The following is a 22,500-nucleotide window of genomic DNA, read 5'->3' on the forward strand; positions in this document are numbered from 1 at the left end:
GTAGTACCCGTAGTACACGCATTCGCCTTGTTTAATTTGCACATTTGGGGCCCTACCGTGGCTGTAACAGTAGGGCACTGGGCTGCTTCGCCGGCAACCCGGGTTTGATTCTGGCCCGGGTCATTTGCCAACCTTTCCCCATCTCTGTCCCCATTCACTTCCTGTCTACCTCTCCTACTGTACTATCATCAATAAAGTCAAAAAGACCAAAAAAAATCTAATAATAATAAATCATTAAAAAATGTTTTTGCACATTTGGTACATTCAGTACCTGGCACTCACTGAGCTTTCCCTTCTTTCTGTCTATGTGTCTGTTCGCAGTTGATGGAGGCCATCCACAAGCAGAAGGAGATCAACTTCAGGCTACAGGACTACATCGACAAAATCATCGTCGCCATCATGGAGTCCAACCCCTCCATTTTGGAAGTCAAGTAGTTAGTAGGCCGCCAGCCTGGCAATACCACCAACTGCTCTTTACAGAGACAGCCGCACTGCAGAGACCTATATACTGGCTTCACTGGATGCAAAGACACAAGGAGATTAAAGACAATGGAGATGGATGAACCTTTAACATAATCGCCCATATTACTGAGGATGAGTGTTGTTTCACTGTCTAAGCCATCTTGTGTGTGTGTGTGTGTGTCTGTGTGTCTGTGTGTGAGACTGAATGCAGGTTCCAGTGACATCCCTTTGTTTTGGGACGAGGGGCCTTAGGTTCCTCTGTCTCACCGTGCATGTGTGTGTGAGTGAGTGTGCGTGCACACATCCTTTGTGATTGTGCCTTGCATGGAAGTGCAATACATGTATATTATTTTACTTACATTTGTACACAGACATTTCAAACCCCCCAACCACCCCACCGCCCCTTTTGGCACTGCTGGCAAATATTCTCTAATTTCCCCCCCACCCAATGTAATGCCTATGAAGCATTATGCAGTTTTGGAAGTGTGACTCCAGATCACCGTCTGGTCACACTTGCATACTACTGTCTGTGCGGAGAATTATAACATGATTGTCTTTATCGTCGTCCCCCCCCCATTAGCCATGTTTGCCGTGTATTTATCATACTCATTCCATATGAATCATTCACGCCATGTTACCCACGTGAGGGACCACAGAGAGTGGAGAGATGGAAGTGTGTCCCGAGGGTCAAAGGTTGTGAGAGAAAAAATATTATTTTGTGAGTGTGTGTGTGTTTGTTTGTGTTGTCATTTGTTTTTGCTCGTCTTTGAAGGGAGTTCCGGATGATGATGTTGTCATTTAAAAAGGATCACCTGTCACTGTCATGCACTGGCCTTTATGTTCATATATATATATATATATATGAATATTTTAATTTATTGCAATGATGCGGAATTCAAGGGATTGAAGCTTGTGGCTAGCTGACTACACAGAACTTGACAGCACACCTTAGCAAGCCCACAGAGGGACCGCTTTTGCTGCTGTGGCATTGAAAAAAAAAATGAAACAACGCAATGGCTTGTGGGTGATGTAGTTCCAATCCTGCATAGTTCTGCTGAGTGAAAAAGGAAGTGAGGACACCAACTGCATCACTGTTGTGTGTATACACTCTGCCTAAAGAAGAAGAAAAAAATCAAACTACAAAAATGGTGCGCTAAAATGAGGACATGACAATATGGAGAAGCTGTCAGTCTCTCTCTCTTTCTTTCTCTCTTTCTTTCTCTCTTTCTCTCTCTCCCTTTCACTCTTCTTGGATCAAGAGGAGATCTTGAACATTTTCTCTGAACATGTGTGTATATTTGGATATGAAGGATTCACGGGACTGTCTGCGGAAATGTACATAATAAACGCAAGAGTATGTGTATGAGGGTCTACACAGGGAGCAGTTAGGGAAACCTGCTCTCTGGATAGAAGCGCACATCCCCAATCAACCAAACCGCTCTGCACGCTCTTAGGCCTTGTCACTCCCCACGTCCACCTGGCCCGCTCAGAAGCTGACTTCCAAAAGGCCTTGGTTTAAAAAAAAAAAAAAAAGAAAGACAGAAGGAAAGAAAACCGACTTCTGCCTGTAAAGTCTGTGTTTTCTACATGCTGACTGTACTGTAGGTATATTTTGTAGAGTTTTTTGTTTTGTTTTGGTTCATTTTGTCTTCCTCTGGGATGACTTGCGTTCCTGTGTGGCGTGTTCTCAACAGCGTTGGGAACCCGGTTGCACATTTGCTTGTTATTAATAACATGTTGATATTTATTCTTGGAACCACGTTGGCTTGCCCAAATCTAACCACCAATTTGTTTGAAAAAGCTGCTGCTTTCCATGCTCTGAAGGGAATATTGTTATTTCCTAATCTTTGGGAGGCAGGGCTGGTTATTACGATACTGGTGAGGGAATTAATCCTAGAGTCGTTCTAGTCTGGGAAATCCTATTGTTAAAAAAAGTTGCTCCTACACTGGAGCGTTTCTTGTCCTGACACCCTTTAGAGATCACTGGTTTTGCACTTCCGCACTCTCATTGGGCCTGCCCCCGCTTTGTTCCTGGCCCCAAATGGTTAATCCTGAGCTTTCTATTGGCTGCTGGGCTGTGGAGCGAGAGAGTCCAATTCTGGCCTCAGGTTAGGGGCTCTTGCAAGAGGACCACAGGGTTACACCTGATGCACTTTAAATGAAGTTGAAAATATTGAAGGAAGAAAAAAATGTGTGGAAAAAAGTAAAATCTTGGACAATTCTGGCTCTATGGCAACCAAAGAGTGTAGCAAAAAGGCTCAAAGCCTGGTTCCTCACTCCGATTTATTTTGTTTTTGCTCTGACTGGTGCATGTGTGTGTGGTTGTGTGCACCTCATTCACATTCTTTTTGGGTCCCCGCTGAGTGTGCACACTCTCTCACACACACACACACATGTACTCTGTATTCTGTTCAGTCACAATATACTGTGTAAATATGCGAATAAATGAACTGTTGTTCTTTTTCTGTGGACTCACACCTTAGCTTCCAAAGATGCAAGTACAGAGCTCGCCATACTGGAAAGCTCGACCTGCCACGCCATATACACAAAAACAAACAAGAAACGACAACAAAAAAACAGCTAGAAAGCAAAATATACAACAACACATAATCTCATTGTAATGAAGGATTGAATTGTAAAGTGAAGTTTATTACTGTCGTGAAGGACACATGTATAAAGGCTAAGATCAGTATTGTAGATGTAACACTTATTGTTTGGGGGATTATAGATTTTCAAGTATAATTCTGTAAAGATGATATCTGAAATAAAAATAGAGAGAAATAAATCAAGTTGAAATACAGCAAGCATTGTGTTGTATTTTTTTATTGCTTCATCTCCTTAACCAGTGTTGTACTAATTTGTTTGCCAAGTGGAGACTGGAGTGTGAGAATTCTATTTTTGGTGGTGTTTTTTGTTTGTCTGTTTGTTTCAGGATTCCTGTGGGGTTCTAGAAAGTAGTAAAGGAAAATAATCAAAATTATGGCCAATAAAAAGTAGTAAAAGGTAGTACAAGGTATGATCCAGGTAGACAAATGCTGAGGCGCTCAAGGTTGTATTCTTTTTTACTTTTTTATTTGACTACAATGTTGTAGCCAAATAAAAAAGTAAAAATTTCAACCTTGAGTGCCTCAGCATTTGTCTACCTGGATCAAGTTTGAGAGCCCCTACATTGATGAGCACCAAGGAAAAAGGTGAAGACCCAGAAGCACTCCAACCTGCTTGTGTTTGGTAGTATAAGGCAGTGTTTCTCAACCTTTTTTTAGGCAAGGCACCCTTTCAATTCATGCAAACTTTCAAGGTACCCCAAACCAACAAACCATAACATGGCATCGCATCCGATACCACACAAGCTTAGAAAAGTAACACATTAGGAGACGTGAGACGGAGACGGTGACATGACCTACGTTTGAAGTTGCAGCTGACTGGCAACTTTATTGTGCGTAAATGGCAGATGAAAGATTCCACTGACTAGCATTAACTTGTCAATTTAGAAAAATATGTATTATATTACACAATTTGTTTATCAGTCACATTTCCGCGGCACCCCTGAGGGGGGCCTACGGCACCCCAGGGTGCCCGGGCACCCCTGTTAATAAACACTGGTATAAGGTATCTTTTGGGGAAATATTAAATGCTAATCCAGACTATTCAAAGATTCTCAATGGGTTTATGGTCTGTACGTTAGTCTCCTCTTTTGCTCTGGTAGTAAGAAGCATTTTGATGGTATTACTACCAGGTTTCACTACCAAAGGTAGTACAAAAGGCAGTAAACTCAATTAAAAATTCTGTAGGAACCCTGTGTTTGTTTTTACACACAAAGAGGAAGTAAACTGAATTACATTTTCTTTCACTGAACTTTCTGTGTTAAAACACCCACTTCCTGGAACTATGTCAGTGGCAATGTGTGTGTGTCAAAGGCCACCTGTTTATGGTTTTCTGACTAAATTGCTTTTGCCAAGTAGGGAGGTTGACAAAAGTGTTTTCTTTTGGTAAATATTTGGTAGGCCTATTATATTTTCCACACTATGGGAACACCAGTCACTCTCCAGCCTCAGTAGGCCAGGCCTACAATGTGACAAGGACCTTGTCACAAGGTCCTAAATTGCTGGTGACCACAATTGTCCAGAACATTGGTCTAATTTATGTTATCTCTGTAGGCAGACTAATGAAGAAAATGCCACATAGGCCAATGTGCTCGGTGATTTATTTGTAGTGAAAGTACATTTTGGCCACCTGCCCCTCTTCAAACGTACGAAACAGAAATATCCAATGTATAAATTTATGCTCACTCCTGAACACCTGGTCCATTGGAGCATAGGCCTAAAGCTCATCCATCGGCTGATCACTCTTAAAGGTGCACTGTGTAGGATGGTGGCCAGTAGGCACTGCAACTATGCTGCTCATTGAAACTGTGCTGCACATAGCCACAGGTTTTGCAGCTAAAAATGTCTTTTTCTGGAAAGTCAAGGTGGCGACCAATGGAAAAGATCGGAAAGGCCTTAAAAATCAGTTTTCCCTGTCATAATGCATAATTAGAATTACATGGTTTGTGAAATAGGTAACGTGTGATTAGACAGCGTGAGTTCTGTTTTTATATATAAACTATTAAAAATAGCCTATTAGGCCTACTGAGTGCACCTTTATCTGAGGCTCAATCATAGCCAGGCAAATTAATCCTCATTAGGGGTGACTCAGAGACTAGGCTATTTAGCCTACATCCGTTCCATTGAACGTCATAAATAACACAGTCTGAAAACATAAATAACACATTCTACACGTAGCCTAATTTCTCATACTGCACAGGATGAAATTAGCAAAAATCCATATTCTTTGGGGGCGGGGTGTAAACCAAGTGTTACATCCAAAACAGTCCCCTCAGCTCACCATACTTCCAGAGATTATTCTACTCTCTCTGATACTTCCCTAGTCCCTATAACTATAACAGTTGAAATTAAACCTTTGTAAATTAACTTTGTAAAGCTTTGTAAAGTATTTATTTGTTGCCTCAACGTGTGGTAATCAATATTTTATTTATGTTTTTGACGTGCACTTGCATAGGTTCTATTATCACACTAGGCTTTTGTTTCAAGCCGGTTAGCATTTTGCGCAACACATAACAAATGGTGGCGGTGCACTGGTACTGTACGACAGTTCGCAAATTCATGCAGCTTGGGCTTACAGTAGTGCATGAACAAGTTCCAAATAAGTAGGATATAGTTGTTCAAGTGGAGTGGAAAGTCTGACTTCATTATTTCAGTATTTTAGAAAGGCGGCGAAAGATATACGACCACAGGTTTAACTCGTAAGAGCTAACGTTAGCTCTCCAGTGCTCACTTGTTGTGGGGTAAGTCTGTCTTGTCATGGCTATATTTGTCTTCGAATTTATTTCTAAAAGCATACTTTGCAAAAGTTGGGATAGTTGGGTTAGCCAGTTTGTTTGTGTGTCTCGTCAATTGAATTTCCCCGTGAGATCAGATAAATTAAATAATTCTACTACTTTATCTTTGGCTAGGAGCATGTTCACAACCCTGGCTCGATGGTAAAAGCTTTCCCTCCGACAGTTGGCTCGCAGACTGCTTCGGGTATGGAGGCAGAGGTCCGTCTGGAGATTACCAACCTTGTCAGAGCTGTGACACAGTCACGGGACGCCGAGAAGGTCTTCGATGCATTGCGCACTCTTTCAGGTTACCTGGATGACAGTTCACGTGACAGGGCAGAATTCTGTCGCGCTTTCTACACACCTTTGCTACAGGCACTGGTGAAAGGTCTGAATTCGGACTGGTTCCATAAAATGACGGAATCGCAGCGCACTGCACTGTGGAGTAGTTTTTTCCTTCTTGGTCCTCCTGATCAAGCTCTCATGACACTCCTGGATGCCATTACGTCGACCTGGTGAGTGTAATATGTCATTAGTTGTATTTATTCACATTCACTCTAAATATATAGATTGAGTCATGTTGTTTGAGAACGGTGGCTAAGTGTATGAATGGCGAAATATGTGTCAAGCAAATTCAATACTGGGTAATAGCTGAAGTAAAAGTACGACGGCATTGGGCGTGGTCCCTTACATGGGCAAGGTGTCTATGTGTGTGACAGAGGTTGTAGCGATGTGTTTTTTCCTTCTAAATTAATATAGGATTGTTTTGCTCCAGCCCCAGTGCAGGTCTTGAGCATCTGATCTCGGTCCTGGAGCAGTTTCTGAGCACAGGCCGTGTAGAGGTCCTGCTGTGGTCCCGGTGCGAAGGTTTAGCCATGACCGACTCGTTGCAGATCAGAGAGGTGCTGCTGGGCAGACTAGTGGGCCTCCCTTCTCTCACCGCCAACAATCTCAAAACAGAAACACCTCTTGCATTTCTGCCACAGCAATACTGCCCCCTCCTAGCCAATTCAGTGCTCAATGTGCTGGAGAAAACCTGCAAGGCCCTGAGAGGTAACTAGTTCCCAGTAATGGGAAGCTTTGATTCTGAAGCTTGATGCCACTTCATCAAATTACATATTTCAACACATGCATTGCTGCCGTTTTCTTTTTCCCAATCCAACACAACTACTCTTGTCTTCCCACATGCAGGTGGCCAAGACTGCTCTCTGGGGTTTGTTGGTCAGCTGCTGGGAAGAGCATGTGCTCAAGGGCATACAGGTGAGTGTGTTCACATCAAGTGTATTACACAGTTATGCATGTGTAATATGCTAATACATGTTATATTGCTTTTGAATATAAGATTATGCTTTTGTTCAGGGACGTCAAACTCAGCCCTGGGGACAAAGTCATTTTATTCAGCCCGACAAATCATTTACATTAATGTACTTAGTATAAGACTTGAACATGGAATTTTGGTGTATCGCAGCAGGAATATGAGTGGGCCCAGGCCAATGAAACACCTCACAGTCGTATGCAGCACAATATGTGCAGGCATATTTGAACTACCATATATCATCGGAATGAGTATTAGGTGCATGCACGCACAATTAAAAAATAGATTAAAAATAAATAAATATTGAGTTTGTCCCGCGACTTTGTTACAGATTTTGATTTTGGCCCTCAGTCCATTTCAGTTTGACACCCCTGATTTAGTCAGTCACTGTCATTCACCTGGAAAATTGAAGTAGATAAAAACCAAAGAGGTCTGAGATACTCCTTTCTGGCTGTCTGTGAACAGCACTGCTCTTCAAGACGCTGATTCCCCGACTAAGTGCCAACACGCTGTCTGATGCTCTGTGGCGGCGAGTGAGTGCTAAGCTGCTGGAGAACGTTCCAGATCGCTGGATGGAAGCGGTGATCACAGGACTCGTACAAGCAGTCAATGAGTGAGTGTCTCTCTGTGTTTGTGTGTGTTTGTGTGTATTTACAGGGTTGTATAAAGTAGAAGTACTCTTACAGGTGTAATTACAACACTGGTAGTATGAGATTACATAGTTGAAACAATGTTATATCATCATAGTACGTCTACTTCTACCTTATACAGCTCTTGTATATTTCTTTATCTGTGTCTGTGGGCATAACACTGGTCATTTTGTCTTTTCTTTTGGCAGTCCCCAGACCCTGTCCAGGATCCTGGGTAATGTGGTCGTAAAGAGTCAGAAGGCACAGCTGGTCATCACCCACAAGATGCTGCTGCTGCAGTACCATCATAAGGTATACAAGACCAATCTATCACAAATGCCTTGCTGTGCTGTGCTGTGCTTATATATTTGAAAAGGAATGATTAACACTGTTCTACAACCACAGCAAGTTGAGCTTTGATGATGGACTGAGCGTCCGTAACGTGGTGTTACTAAACTTTGTTTGGGAGCATAGGACAGTGTTGCGGACCTTTTTATCACTTCCTTTCAATTATCTTCTGTGTGTTTGGTCCAGGACTTGTGCTACTGATGTGCACACATTCTCTGACTTCTCAGTTATATACGTATTTCACATAGTTGTCAAATGTCTGATTCTGTTGTCCTGCTCTCAGGAATGCGTTTTGAGGACCTTACTGGGGTATTTGGCTCTGGATGCTGAGCGCCGACCGCTGCTTTGTCAGGTATAGGAAGAAATGCACCTGCAACACATTCATTCCAGTTGATGGAGTAGAAGTCCACACACTGTAGCTCCGCTTTGAAGGTTTATTTAGGTCATGATGAAGACCCTGTGTGGTTGAAATGTTGTGTGACCTGAATAAACCTTCAGAGCTACAGTGTGTGGACTTTTACTCTCTCTACTGTCAGATACGCCTTTGTCCTGCACCTGGCCTTTGCGAGGTGGGATGTGCATATTCTTACTCTTACGAAGCACATTCACTGCCCCTCAGTGTTCAGAAATGGTAGTGCGTGGCTGCATTTGTTTTGTGTGTAAAATCAGTGCGTGCGAGTAATGGAATAACTTGAAGTTCACACTGTCATCATAATATTTAGATTTTCATTTGTATTTTACCAGTGAATTATTTGCTTTCCTGTGTGCTGGATGCTTCCGTACTGTACATTTACTTACTGGCCTACTTTGTTGCATCAGTAGTTTTCGTGCCACTACAGGTATATCGATGCCTCTGTTATTGTGCTGGTGTTCCCAGGTGCTGCGGTGTCTGTGTCAGGCGTGGAGTAACAGCAGTGCAGTCAAGCACACCACTGTGGAGCAGCAGCTGTACGTCAGCAAAGCCTTGCTGCTCTGCCTGAGCCTCCTGACAGCACAGGAGATAGAGCAGCAACAGGAAGGTACAGCCAGAGAATCTCTAACAGGGAGAAGGTTCAGTCTCATTGGTTCCCATTGTAGCCAGTTAGCTTTGCATGCATACTGCAGTAACTATGGAGTGTCCACTAGTTGGCGAGCGTAGTTCAGTCCTTCATGTGGGAAAATGTATGGAATGGAAAGGGGAACCCATGCTAAATACATTGCTACTGCGATTTCCAGTCACAAATATTATCAACAAAACATTCCTGGTAAGCACTATGACTGTTGTTTAACAATAGGCTGTATTGACAAATCGTTCAGGTGTGTAGTTTTACAGCAGGTTAGAAGATTTCAACCTGTACTCGCTAGCATCGCGCTAATGTTTATGGGTTTGGTCCCATAAAAATTGAGCTTTGTGACCCAGTATATAATAATCTAGTGGCGCAAAATAATCGAAACGCTACTCAAATGGGGTCTTATTATTTCTAGCTTCGAACTTAATGTTAATATTTCAGGGGAAAAAAATGATTAAAAAATCACAAAAATTATAATGGTAGAAAACTCCATTGACACCCATTCATTTTGCACTGGCCCGTGGTTAGGGTTAGCCAGTTGTGGCTAGTAGCTAGTTCCTTGAGTGAACAGCCCCTGGTACAGCTAGCACTCTCACAGAGCTACCCATGCACACAGGCCACACAGGGGGCCCTGACAGGGGGGACAAAGAGATATGTTGTCCCGGGCCTAGGGAGATAGGTGGCCCATACATTGTGTTTATTGGGTAGGGGGCCCTTTCAGGTTACTTTTTCTCCTGGGCCCAGTGAAAGCTGTCAGCGGCCCTGCATGTGCGCACACACAACCACAATCTCATGTAAACAAAACAGCACAGTCTATTAATGTGGAAACATCAGATGACATTGACCGAATTCCAGTGCTACCGTTATATTAAATTAAAGAAAAAGATGTATGAAAATTGCAACTAAATGGCTTTAATGTGGTGTTTTGGAGATTGTGTCTTGTAGAGTAATTGCAGGACTGTTTATGTTTCATGCTGTGCCCAGTGCTTTGCCAGTGCATGCTGAGCGGTATGAAGTGCCATTTGGACAGCAGTGTGTTGCGGGTGCGCAGGATCGGGATGGTTGTTGGTGAACACATCAGCCAGCACATGGACACAGCTGCCACTCGCCTGTCCTTTGAGGTCGGTCTTATTGGCAAACACACACATTCATTTGGGCCACATGGAGATTTAACCAGTCCAAGGCGGTATACTAAGAAGCTGGTTCAGTAGTAAACCAGGTTACCTGTGGTAGATTTACCACTTCCTGTAGCTTAACTAAGCCTACTTTATCACTTAACCAGCTTTTTGGTATACACCCCCCCAGTATGTAACCTGTATCAGTCAGTGTTTACATTGTGTTGTAAAAGATCTACTACCTGTGAATTTAATGGTTTCTGGTAGGTCTGAAAAAAACGGTTGTAATTATATGTTCTTTTGAGTGGTATTGTCCATATTCCAAATCATGCATTTTTAGATGCGTCCCAGCATCTCTATAAGAGGGTCTGTCCGTCCGCCCGCCCGCCGTCCGTCCGCTGTCCGTCCGTCTGAAACGCATTCCTTCAATTGTTCCTTCCTGTGTCCACAAGGCGGAGGCAGAGAGGCATTTTTGGCCTGGAGCGAATGCGTGCCAAAACGTATATGATATGTTACCAAACGGCAAGGCTAAGCTGATTGCATTGTGAGACAACTGAGGGGGGCATTCAATTTTCAGCATTGTTTTGTGTTTGGACAGTGGGAGGCAACTTCGTTCCTTCTCCACAGCACACCAACACCACTGTGAGTGTCACTTAATGTTCACGGTCTTGTGACACAATTCGGCTCATGAGGATGTCAAACGTGAAGGGGACTTTATCATGTTGTGTATGATAGTGTCGCGTTGTGCTCAGCTATTTTGGTTCATCTGAAACTCGCGGAAATGAACGATTTAGAAGTCGGCGGGCAGTATTTGACACAGATGTTTGTGCTCGGATAGAGGGGCATTTGCATTGCATAACGCTCAACGGCATGGAACCGTAATTAGTTGACAAGCGACCGGCAGCGCATACAGCTCTTCCTCTAAACGTGGACCTGTAATCTTTGGTTAGCTTTTTTTCTTTCATAACATTCATTTTCCTCCGCTTTTCTCCAGTCCACAAACTCGGGCTCAGAAGACTAGAGTATGTACGAGCCTCCCTTTTAATATTCCCAGCGAGTTTGCAAACATTCTGCCACTACGTTTCAGTGAGTAGTCAGTGTGCGCTGCGCACTGAAACATGGTGCTCGAACTACAAGTAGACAGATGGGCCATTTGACATACGGTGTGTTACTGATGTTATCGGACATATTGCAAGGGAGGTTCATTCGTTTTCTGCTGGCGGGCGCGTGGACCCCACAGGTGCTTTCCCTTGCGCTCAGAGAGAGCAAGGGACAGAACCCGTCTTTTGATTCGTAATTGGTTTGCAGTCGTGTGAGTTTGGTCAACTCTGGCACTGGAGCTCACTGCTTTGTGCCTTGACGATGAAAAGCTGGCATCGAAAATTAAGCGCATAATTCACCCAAAGGGTGAACCCATAAGCGCATGATTCACCCAAACGGTTTTATTTATTTATTATTTGGCGATTCTTTCCCACATGCACATGATGCTGAAATAGCGTGATACTAAAGGTTGATAAATAAGCTACTAATAATATCTGGTAATTTGTAATGTAGCCTACTTGATCTATGTGAAATTTGAAATTAGATGGTTCTTTTCCAAATCCAAGCATGATGGACTTATTATAGCCTAAACTGCAAAAAAAATAAAGCCTTGTCTCGTCATTTCTCTGCCTGCCACATTATTTGGAGTTTCCATGGGCAATATGACCAATAAACAAAAAACACATCCTCAGGGGGGGCGTTGACAGGTTAGGAGGAGGCCAGCGGGTCGTTTGGGGGGAAAAAGGTTGGAACTGGCATAGAGGGACGCATCTGTTGTCCGCCTGTCGGCCTTGTTAACTGTATGCTTGGGATGTGCTGTGTCCGACTCGAGATGATCAAGTCTTACTGAAGCTCCAAACGTATTTGAACTTGTTATTCACACTGGCAGTGTTTATTGATCAATGATGTAGTAGCACACGTCAGGGTGGTGCAACCCCAGCTAATGCCATTATTTTATGGAATTGGACACTAATATGGACACTATTTTATGTTTTTTTGTTGTTGTTGTTGTTTAAGTGGATTATCTAAGAAGCATATTAATTGCGGTACAGTGATCACTAACTCCTAATTAATTAATGGGCATTAGCTGTGGTTGTACCTTCTGACGTCTGAGCCCAAAAGATATGTCATTAACCTTTGTATAGATATTGAGATAAGCTCTTTGGACAGGAGAGACCTTTTAGATTATGATGTTATGTGCCTATTTATGTGGTAATGATTTTGAAGTTTTTGTTTCTCTGTATGGCAGTATGAGCATGACGATGAGACCAGAGCCCTGCTTCAAATAACAGAACCAGTGGAACCGAAGCCAAACTCTGCAGACAGGTACGGGCGGCACAAACCACTAACCACCTTCTACATGTCTGATGATGACAGCCTGTAGAAGTCAGGCTTTGACACTGTATTAAATCACTTGTGTGACCATTGTGTGATCCACACTCATTAGTCAGGTTTAGTACAGAGATATTATATTGATCCCAAGGACAGTGCAGAGTCAAGCAGCATATATACAGTATAACACACAGCGCAGACTTATGTTGTTATTGTTTTAAACATGTACATTACTAACACTGTCGCTGTGCTGTTCTGATAGTGCTGAACCAGAGCTGGATGTCCAGATGGCCCCATCCCCTCCAACCCCTGCTGAGTCCTCCCCTGCTGCTGCCCCCCAGCCAGACTCAGATCTGGATAGGTAGGTCACTGCCTCTGCACAGGACACTGCATTGCTATGTCAGTGTTTTTTTATTTAAGAAAAAATACCATAAGGTGTAAGGCGTTTCCTCTCCCTTTGCTGTGCTTCACGTGTTTGTTCTTTGAAAAACAATATTGTCCCTCAGTCTTGTTGAATGTAAAAGGGGTGTGACCGCTGATGAAGCCGAAAGCATACAGTTTTCACCAAGAACGGGAGGAGGAATTCCTATTACCTTTGGTGAAAGAAAAGTGCGCTTTTTTGTGCCATCAGCCACAGGCATTATCAAAGAGACACCTTTTGTCGAAACGGGAGAAGTATTTTACTAACAGTGAGTCTGTTAAGATGACCGTGTGCCCTGCAGCAAAAAAGGGGGTAGGCCTAGTCCTCTCATTTTCGCGGACAAGACATAATACTGCCAAAATAATGTTCTGACCTCATCAAAATTATTTGGCGATATCCCTCACAACAGCACACAACACAGAATAATGGCTAGTGTTTTTCCCTCGGCACGTAAAGCTAATCGGACGTCTACTGAAACGTGGTGGTGCTGAAGGACAGCGCAGGAGGGAAAGAAGTTGCAGCGGTAGATCTTGCTTTCCATCTAGGCAGATCAGAGGTTAGGTATCTCGCGCATAAAAAGGTTGGTGACCACTGCAGCATACAAAGCGGATTCCAAAAAAGTTGGGACACTTTGTATTTTGTGAATAAAATCAAAATTGTGGCATTTTCAAAACATTCAATATGTTAATAAGGTAGAACATCATATACAGGTAACATATCAGTTGTTAAAGTCAAACAGAATTATTGTTTTGAGGTAATTATGTGGTCATTTAAAATTTCACCCTTCCAACAAATCCCAAAAAAGTTGGGACAGGGCCAATAAAATGTTTTTTTATATTGGATAAGACTAAACACAACACAAAGGATGAGACTGAACAGTTAAATACTTTGACTGATGGCATAATTTTATTCAAAAATTAAATATTTTGATGTGCGAGACATGATTTCAGCAGCTCAACTGATAGGCGTGTTCTTCAACTTGTTTACCTTTTTGTTATGCTTAATATGTGGCATATCCTGACTGCAAGAAAACAATTTTGTGACCTGTTTACTCTTATGATGGAACCACACTGTTGGAACATAGAAGAGATTGAAATTTGCCACCGTTATGGGGTAATATCTAAAGGCGGTGCTCCAACATAGCATGCCTTGGTAGCTATGTATGCTGTTTAAAGTCTGTATATATCATTCAACATTCATTTTAATGCTCTACATGAGCAAGAAGACCATAACCAAGGCACCTCTGTACCCCCTTACCATCATATATGCTCTCTTTCAGACTGACCACTAAATCAAGCTGAAGTATTCATTTTCTATATAACCTGGAGGGTGCATGACTCCAAGATTTTAAAAAAGGATGAAATATTTTCCATTCTGTAATCAGAGGACAGTTTCACATGTCTCCTAGGTCCATCTAGAATGAGCTTTTCCGCATGCAACACTGTTTAATGTCTGCATCATGTGCATTAATCAAGTGTTGTGTTTATGAACATTTTTTTCAACAGCTGTCATTGTTGGAGTGTCATAGTTTGCTTATTGACGACGAGTATGCCATGATCTCATAACTCATGTAATGATTACACAGAACTCTATATTATGGAAATAGGCCCTTTATGCCTGCAATTTGGATAATTCAATCTTTCTGTGTAATAGATAAGTAATTAGCCCCTCAAAATCTTCGCTTCTGAGTGCCACAGCCTCTCTGTGATGGTATTTTATTTGTGCATTCATGTTGGCAGTCAATATAGTTCCTTTTAAAATATTCTTCCTTGTGTTATTTTTAGAATTATCCAACTATTACAACATGTTTTGGCCCTGTCCCAACTTTTTTGAGATTTGTTGCATGGGTCAAATTTTTAATTATAACATAATTACCTCAAAACAATAATTCTGTTTGACTTTAACAACTGATATCTTGTCTGTACATAATGCTCTACCTTATTAACATATTGGATGTTTTGAAAATGCCAGCATTTTTATTTTATTCACAACATACAAAGTGTCCCAACTTTTTCGGAATCCGCTTGTATCCATTCCAATGTATGGTGACATTAGCTGTTAGGGTTACTGCAACAAACTTTGACGACGGGAAGGCTTTGGCATTTCGGAAATGCGCTCTTGGTCTACAGACATCGACCTTGGCATTTTTTTCAAAATATTCCACCATTTCTCCATAACAACCATAAGCGATGGCAACGTGCCTAACCAAAATTAATTTTAAACTAGAAAAATAAACTAGACCTAAATGCAATGAAAATCCGTTCGCTGACTACTTGAGTAGCCTCCAACTTGGCGATGGAAATGCTCGGCTCTCCTCTCGATGAAATGCGCTCTCGTTACCAAATATTTCCGACGCAGTGTATTATTTCAAAACAGTCTTGCATGCCATTGGGAAGTGAGTGACCTCACACGTTACCACAACAAACCTTGGTGACGGGGTGCAGAGCCGTGATTTATTCTTTCAAAACATTCTATTTGGCATTTCTCCATGCCAACGAGCGGCATCCTGCGTAACCTTGGTGATGGCTATCTAGCATCAAATTAGCCAAGGCGGGCATTGCTTCGCTTGCTGTTCTTCGCGGTTCATTTAAGGTTAGGGATGCGGTTTGGTCAGGCACAAACATTTTCTGGTCATCACAAGTGCACTTTCTTCTACACACGATCTCTGCTGAATATTTCTGACGCGGGGTATTCTTTTAAAATATTCACAACTTGTAGCTCCATGCAAATGAGAAGTGACATTACACGGTACTACAGCAATCTTGGTGACTGGAACGCAAACCTGAAAACGAAATTTGCCGCCTTGGTGTAGGCTCTATTATTTCAAAATATTATTACATTTCTCCATCTCGTCAAGGATAACCTTGCGCGTTGCCCGTTTTTATTGCACTATTGTGTTGCTCTTGACGCGCTTTTTTTTTTTTTAAATCACCACGCAGGGCGCATGGTCTCTAGGCCACTGTTCGGTCCTCTTTCACCTCAAGATGGACAAGGGCCGTCATCGCTCCACTATAACAGCACTGTAGATAAACTGCCTACAACAAACTTGGTTTTTAAATGCTACTTACCAGGTCCCAACCACGTTGGATGTGTACAACCAATGCGGTTGGTGAAAACGCGGAGATTACTATCTACCTTGCCCTCTATGGTATTTCTCGGTGTGCTGTATTCTTTCAAAGCACCTCCAGCATTTCTCCATTCCAGTGAGTGATGGCATCTGGTGTTACCACAACACATCATGACGACGCTTCTGCTCTCGTGCGCGCTCGCCCCTAGACCACAATCGCATTTACCCACTGACTTGAATATTGCATTTACCACCTCGGTCTATTTTTTAAAAAAAATATTGTAACACCATGGCAATAATAACATGGTAATGGAATCACGTTACCACAACAAACATTGGACAACAAGATTCTGTTCCATGGATTCAAGTGCCTGCCAGCATCATTTTTTCACACGATTTCAAAGATTCAAAATAATGCAGTGTCATCGCATATTACCACAACGGCTTGGTAATGGGAGCTCTTGACAGACCAAGCTCAACAGCTTTTTCAAAAAATACGCCCTTGTGTTGCGTTTAAAAATAAAAATAAATCATAGGCCTATGTCCGGCATTCAGGCGATAGACTTTGCCTAGCAGCGCTCACATTGATTCGGAGTGAGTAGACTTGCTTTTGCAACTAAATTGGCCGCCTCAATGTATTTGAAAACATGTTAACATTTCTCCAGTGAGGGATAACATCGTGTGTTTCCACAGCAAAACTTGGCAACGGGAACGCTCCAGATTTCGATAAGATGCGCTCTCGTTACACTGGTTTCCGCTGTTGTGCATTCGTTCAAAACAGTCGCCAAAACATTCGCCAAGGCAATGAGATGTCACCACAATACACATTGGCGATTTTTCAAAATATGCCTCCCTTTCTCCGTAACAACAAGTGATGGCACCGTACGTAACCAAAATAAATCTTGGCGACGGGCAGGCCTTGGAATGCATACAAATCTGAAGACGTGGGTCTTGTGCGACAAGGACAGGCCTAAAATCAGCCTTAGTTCAAAACCTCGACATGTAATAATGAAATGGAAAAACACACCCTCATGTTGTTTGTCCTTTTTTAACCACCACGTGAGCGCACATTCAGTAGGCCACGGTTTCGCATTGAACCACGAGTAGTAGGCTACTACTTTGTGTTGCCAGTCCGTCATCTCAAACATGGAACGCCACACACATCAGCAACATTAGAGAAAAACGGCAAAACACATTCACATCAGGGACGCTGGGGGAAATGACCAATTCCAGGCAAGGCGCACAAATATTAAACGTGATTTCCCGTTCCCAACACCGTTGTGCAAAGAGATGCGTTGCCAAAATTAAATTTACCACCTTGATGTATTCTATCAAAACATTCTAGTATTTCTCCATGCCAACGAGTGCGCATTGTGTTTGCGTAACCAAAATAAACATTGTTGACGGGCAGGTCTACTACTCACAGCCTCTGTACAAAAATCGAACATGCCATGTTTTCTTAGGACTGAATTCAAAAGTACTACTTTGTGTCGTCGTCCGATCTGTCACTTCAAAACAGGGGTTATCATTCCAAAATGGTCATCCGTAGGCCTCACATTTTTTAATTCTGCCTACTGCGCAGGTTGGTGGAAAAGCTGATTGTGTGCGATTGCCTCTACCCATTTGCCCAAGGGCTGTATTCTGTCAAAATACGCTATATCCATGCCAATGAATGATGACACAAGGTGTTACCACAACAAACATTGGCGACGGGAATGCACTCGCTATACAGACTGCCTCTGCTGAGTATTTCTGATGTAGTGTATTCTTTCAAAATATTCATAGCTTCATGGTAATGAGACATGTAACGTTTGGAGTGCGCACATATCCAGGTAAAACAGGTGCCGGACTAAATGCGATCAAACAAAAAAAAGAAGTAGGTCCGCACACTGTCGTTGCTCTCAGTTTATTATAAACAACGTTTCGACCAGTCTGGTCTTTCTTCAGGTGTAGGTGACATCACACGTTTTCACAGCAAACCCGGGTGACGAGTTGCCTGGTTAACACCAGACCTAATCACAAGTGAGATTAGGTCTGGGGAGTTGCCTATTGTAAATTCTGTATGGGGCCGGAATACTTGGCTATTATGACACACTGCCCTGCTCTCTGATTGGGCAGAGAAACTGTTAAGGTCAGAATGCTTGGCCATTATGACACAGATCCCATGATCTTGTACGTTATGAGTCATCCTCGCCATACTGTCTTTCAGATCGAAACGATTATGTAGAACTAAAGGCAGTATGGGAGTTCCCAGGCTAGGTGACGAGAGCGCAGAAGTAAAAACGAAATGTGTTGCCTCAATGTTTTCCTAACTCTTTGAAAATATTTTAACATTTCTCCTTCTTGTCAAGGATAACATTGTTTACCAAAATAAATCTTGGTGACGGGCGACAGGCAGACGCAGATGGCCTCAGTTCAACAATCCAACGTGTCCTGTTTTTTTAATGCACTGTTGCGTTGCTCTTGGTGTGATTTTCTTAAAACCAACATGTCAGTGCACGGTCTAGGGTAATGGTTTGTATCGGCCGGCTGTCGTGTCACCTCAAAAGGGACATGGGCCGTCATCGCTCCATCAGCAGCACTGGAGACGATCGGTTTTTAAATGCTGCATGCCCGGTCCCAACCACATTGACAACCGGTTGGTGAAAACGCAGAGGTGACATGCTATCTACCTTACCCTCTACGGTATTTCTCGACGTGTGGTATTTTTCAAAGCACTTCTAGCATTTCTCCAACCCAGTGAGTGATGACGTCCCGGACATATGATTAAAAAACAGCAACACAACCACGATATAGGGTTAGGGTTCTCTCTACTCTCTCTGCCTCTACCATCCATCTACAGTTCTCTGGACGCCTACCGAAGTTTACCCTCTCGATGCATTTTTCGAAACATTTTATCACCATGACAATAATAACGTGGTAGTGGCATCGTTACCACAACAAACCTTAGCGACAGGAACGCTTTGGTTCCATCATAGGTTCCAATGACTGCGACGCTGTATTTTTTCAAAACAGTTTGGCTCCATAATGCCATAGAGTAGTATAATCGCACGTTTCCACAACGGCTTGGTGATTGGAGTGCTTGACATAGCAACACTGACTTGTATAGTATACAAGTCAGTGCATAGCAAGCTCAATAGGTTTGTCTAGATCAGGGCCGCGTTAACCCTCGCCGAGGCCCGGTGCAGACGCAATCCGGGGCCCCTACACCACATTATAATGAGCCATATTCAAAACGCATGAAACAGGCTACACGGTTTCCTCCAACACAAAAAAGGGTGCGCTGAACCCCCTGCTGAGTTCACCAGTCACAACGCAAGCCACTGGAAGCATAGCCAGCTGGGAGGAGATTCTGTGCACTGCCGTTTGGCAGACTAAACGTCGGCTCAGCTAGAACTTCCAAACAGAAGCACAACCAAAAGTCTCTTCTTTTTGCTACGTTGCTGCCGACCAATTTGTTGAATCGAAACCGTCGTGGTAAACACGTGTTAAATAATTTAACCTCCAATGGTCTTGGAAAGACTGACTGACTGTCAAAGGAAAGTAGCCTACTCAGCTGTCGCTTGTCGCAAGGAGGGAATCCCCTTAGCAGCGAACCACAGCAAAGTGAAGCTGTCACAAAATCCCCTCAAAATGTACCAATTAAGAAGTCGGCGGTTTTCATCTAGATGGTGCATTAAACTGCAATAGTATGCAATCATTACAGTAGACTACGGTGCAAATTCGTAATGTTAGATGTGGATGTGGATGTGTCACACCATTTTTTTTCTCTGCACTTGCTAACTGAACAATCTGCGAGGTACCCAGGCATATTTTAACTGAACGCAAAGATATAGGCTACGCTGACAGAGCATCAACATTATTACAGTGCTTTAGGGAAATGGCCATAACAGTGCTTTAGGAAAATGCGACTATATCATTTTAATGTTTGCTAAATCCTTGGCTTGCCCTGGTGTTGTCAGAGTGTCAGAACTTTGAGTGCTGGTTGGTGCACTTGCTAGCCTACGCAGCATTATTGTGAACACTTTTTTTAATAACACCTCAGAAGTGCTCCTCGCCGCGCCATGCAAGACTTTTGTTTCGCGAATGCAGTTGGGTGCGTGATTTATTTCCCCATGTTTTCACTATAGAATAAGATAAAGTTAGGTTTGTGGGCTGTGCTCTTGTTTGCTTAGCTTACATGATTGCACACGTCCATGATCGCTATGCAACCATTACAAAAAGCGATTAGGCTATAACACTGACATTACAAAAATGACTAGCCTACGTTGCCAACCTTCTCTTCAATGCGTTAATCCATGCCGGGCTGAAGTTTATCCGTACAATCTGAAGAAAGTGCTGACGCCAAGTTTCTCACATCTTTTGTAGTCAGTAGCCCATCATCAAACTCAAAAAATATTGACCACCGTTTTCACTGGTGGCACACAACCAGAAGCATCTGACTGAAAGGATTATTCCGAAGACCTCCGATTCCTGCGTGCATGCAGAGGCGATTCTAGGCTCAGTAGGGGGGCCACGCGAAAATTAAAAAGAAAGAACACTTGTAACAAATCGCCACTACTGTTCCCCAGCTACAATCTTGGGGGGCCCAAGCTGCCTGTCTAGCCTGGTGACAAGATATGCATATGCGCCTCTGCTTGCCTACGGATGGCGAAATGCATCAAAAATACAATTGATTGTCTCAAAATATCGTTTAATATTTTCCAATCTCACGACGTCCGGGGCCCCCTCTAGTGGCGGGGCCCGGTGCTGCAGCACCGGTTGCACCATAGGATAACGCGTCCCTGGTCTAGATGAAATACGTGGTTGTGTTGCTGTTATTTAATCATATGTCCGGGATTCGGGCGATGGACTTTAGGCCTACCTAGGCCTATTACAGCCGCGCTCACATCGGCAGTGAAATTCGTTTTTAATGTGCCACCTCGATGTGTTTGAGAACATTCTATCATTTCTCCATACCGTGTGATGGACAACATTGTGCGTTTCCACAACAAACCTTCGCAACGGGAAATTGGGAATGCTTCAGATTTCGGTAAGATGCGTGTCAGCATCGGACCTGTCGCTTCTAGCGGACCTGTCGCTTTCGTCGCAGATGGAAACACTTTGGTTGCAGTTCCGAAGTGCTGCTGTGCATTGTTCATGTCACCACCACAAACCTTGGCGATTTTTGATATTCCACCATTTCTCCACAACAACAAGCGATGCCAACGTGCCGCGTAACCAAAACACATTTTGGCGACGGGCCGGCCGTGCATAGCGCCGCTAGACCCAAATGCAGTGAAAATCCGTTCGCTGACTACGTGTGTCTTGTGCGGCAAGGGCAGGCCTAAAATCAGCCTCAGTCCATAACACCGACATGAAATTGGAAAAAACATGCCCTCCTGTTTGTCTTTTTTTTTACCAACACGTGAGTGCTGGTCAGTAGCCTACGGCTTCGCATTGAACAACAAATAGCCTACCGGTAGACTAGTTTGTCGCCGTCTGTTATCTCAAACATGGAACGCCACACCCATCAGCAACCCGTTTCCAGCACTGTTGCGCAAAAAAGATGCTTTGCCAAAATCAATGACTTCAAATAAATTTGCCACCTCGATGTATTCCTTCAAGACATTCTACCATTTCTCCATGTCAGGGAGTGCGCATCGCACTCAAATTCTTGCATTGGGAAGTGATCTCACACGTTAGTTACCACAACAAACCTTGGTGACTGGTTAGCAACAATATCTCTGACTGGGTGCAGTGGCATCAATTAAATTTCAAGCCGTTATGTATTCTTTCAAAACATTCTATTTAGCTTTTCGCCATGCCAACGAGCATCGTGCGTAACCAAAACAAGCATTGGTGATCTAGCATCAAATAGCCAAGACGGACATTGCTTCTCTCGCGGTTCTTTGCGGTTTGATGAGGTTAATTTAAGTGTAGGGATGCGACGTGGTCTAGCACAAACATTCTCTGGCCATCACAGACACTTTCTTCATCGACAGGTTGGAGATGGGTTTCGGTCTAGGCAGGGTTGACATTGATCTCTCATAGAAAACCTATGAGCGGAGAAATGTCCGCCTTCACGATTTGATGAGCGATGAGTGGGAGTAGGCTACTTCGCAAATTTGCTGAGAGCATATTTGTCTGGGTCGAGATTTGTCCAACATTGGCTGAAATGGATCGGCACACATAAAAGAAACTAGGCCTATGCAGTCGTCTCTGACTACTAGGCTATATCCCCGAAGCACAGGATCCAGTCCCCGATCATTCCCACCACCTATTGATAAACTTGTATATAAAAACAACATATAAAAGAACTAGCACATACTGTATTTCATATAAAGCATATAAAATTATCCATG

General features: G+C 43.1%; 2 protein-coding genes across 3 annotated transcripts in view; both read left to right on the forward strand.

The window, feature by feature from the left end:
* rab11fip3 (RAB11 family interacting protein 3 (class II)) overlaps positions 1-3,262 on the forward strand; it is a 50,291-nt gene extending 47,029 nt beyond the window's left edge. Inside the window, exon 13 of the mRNA XM_063221883.1 lies at positions 322-3,262. Within this exon, the coding sequence (XP_063077953.1) occupies positions 322-435 (114 nt within the window). The 3' untranslated portion in view covers positions 436-3,262. The remainder of the gene's footprint in view (positions 1-321) is intronic.
* Positions 3,263-5,563: 2,301 nt separating this feature from the next.
* The window catches only part of telo2 (TEL2, telomere maintenance 2, homolog (S. cerevisiae)), a 23,211-nt gene continuing 6,274 nt past the window's right edge, over positions 5,564-22,500 (forward strand). Inside the window, exons 1-11 of one of the 2 annotated variants that reach the window (XM_063221887.1) lie at positions 5,564-5,806; positions 5,975-6,354; positions 6,615-6,892; positions 7,031-7,099; positions 7,620-7,767; positions 7,993-8,095; positions 8,415-8,483; positions 9,009-9,150; positions 10,165-10,301; positions 12,586-12,662; positions 12,931-13,029. In XM_063221887.1, the coding sequence (XP_063077957.1) occupies positions 5,999-6,354; positions 6,615-6,892; positions 7,031-7,099; positions 7,620-7,767; positions 7,993-8,095; positions 8,415-8,483; positions 9,009-9,150; positions 10,165-10,301; positions 12,586-12,662; positions 12,931-13,029 (1,478 nt within the window). In that variant the 5' untranslated portion in view covers positions 5,564-5,806; positions 5,975-5,998. The remainder of the gene's footprint in view (positions 5,807-5,974; positions 6,355-6,614; positions 6,893-7,030; positions 7,100-7,619; positions 7,768-7,992; positions 8,096-8,414; positions 8,484-9,008; positions 9,151-10,164; positions 10,302-12,585; positions 12,663-12,930; positions 13,030-22,500) is intronic. The other variant, XM_063221888.1, reaches the window with a different exon arrangement.

The sequence above is a fragment of the Engraulis encrasicolus genome, chromosome 17, assembly GCF_034702125.1.
Source record: "Engraulis encrasicolus isolate BLACKSEA-1 chromosome 17, IST_EnEncr_1.0, whole genome shotgun sequence".
NCBI classification, from domain to species: Eukaryota; Metazoa; Chordata; class Actinopteri; order Clupeiformes; family Engraulidae; genus Engraulis; species Engraulis encrasicolus.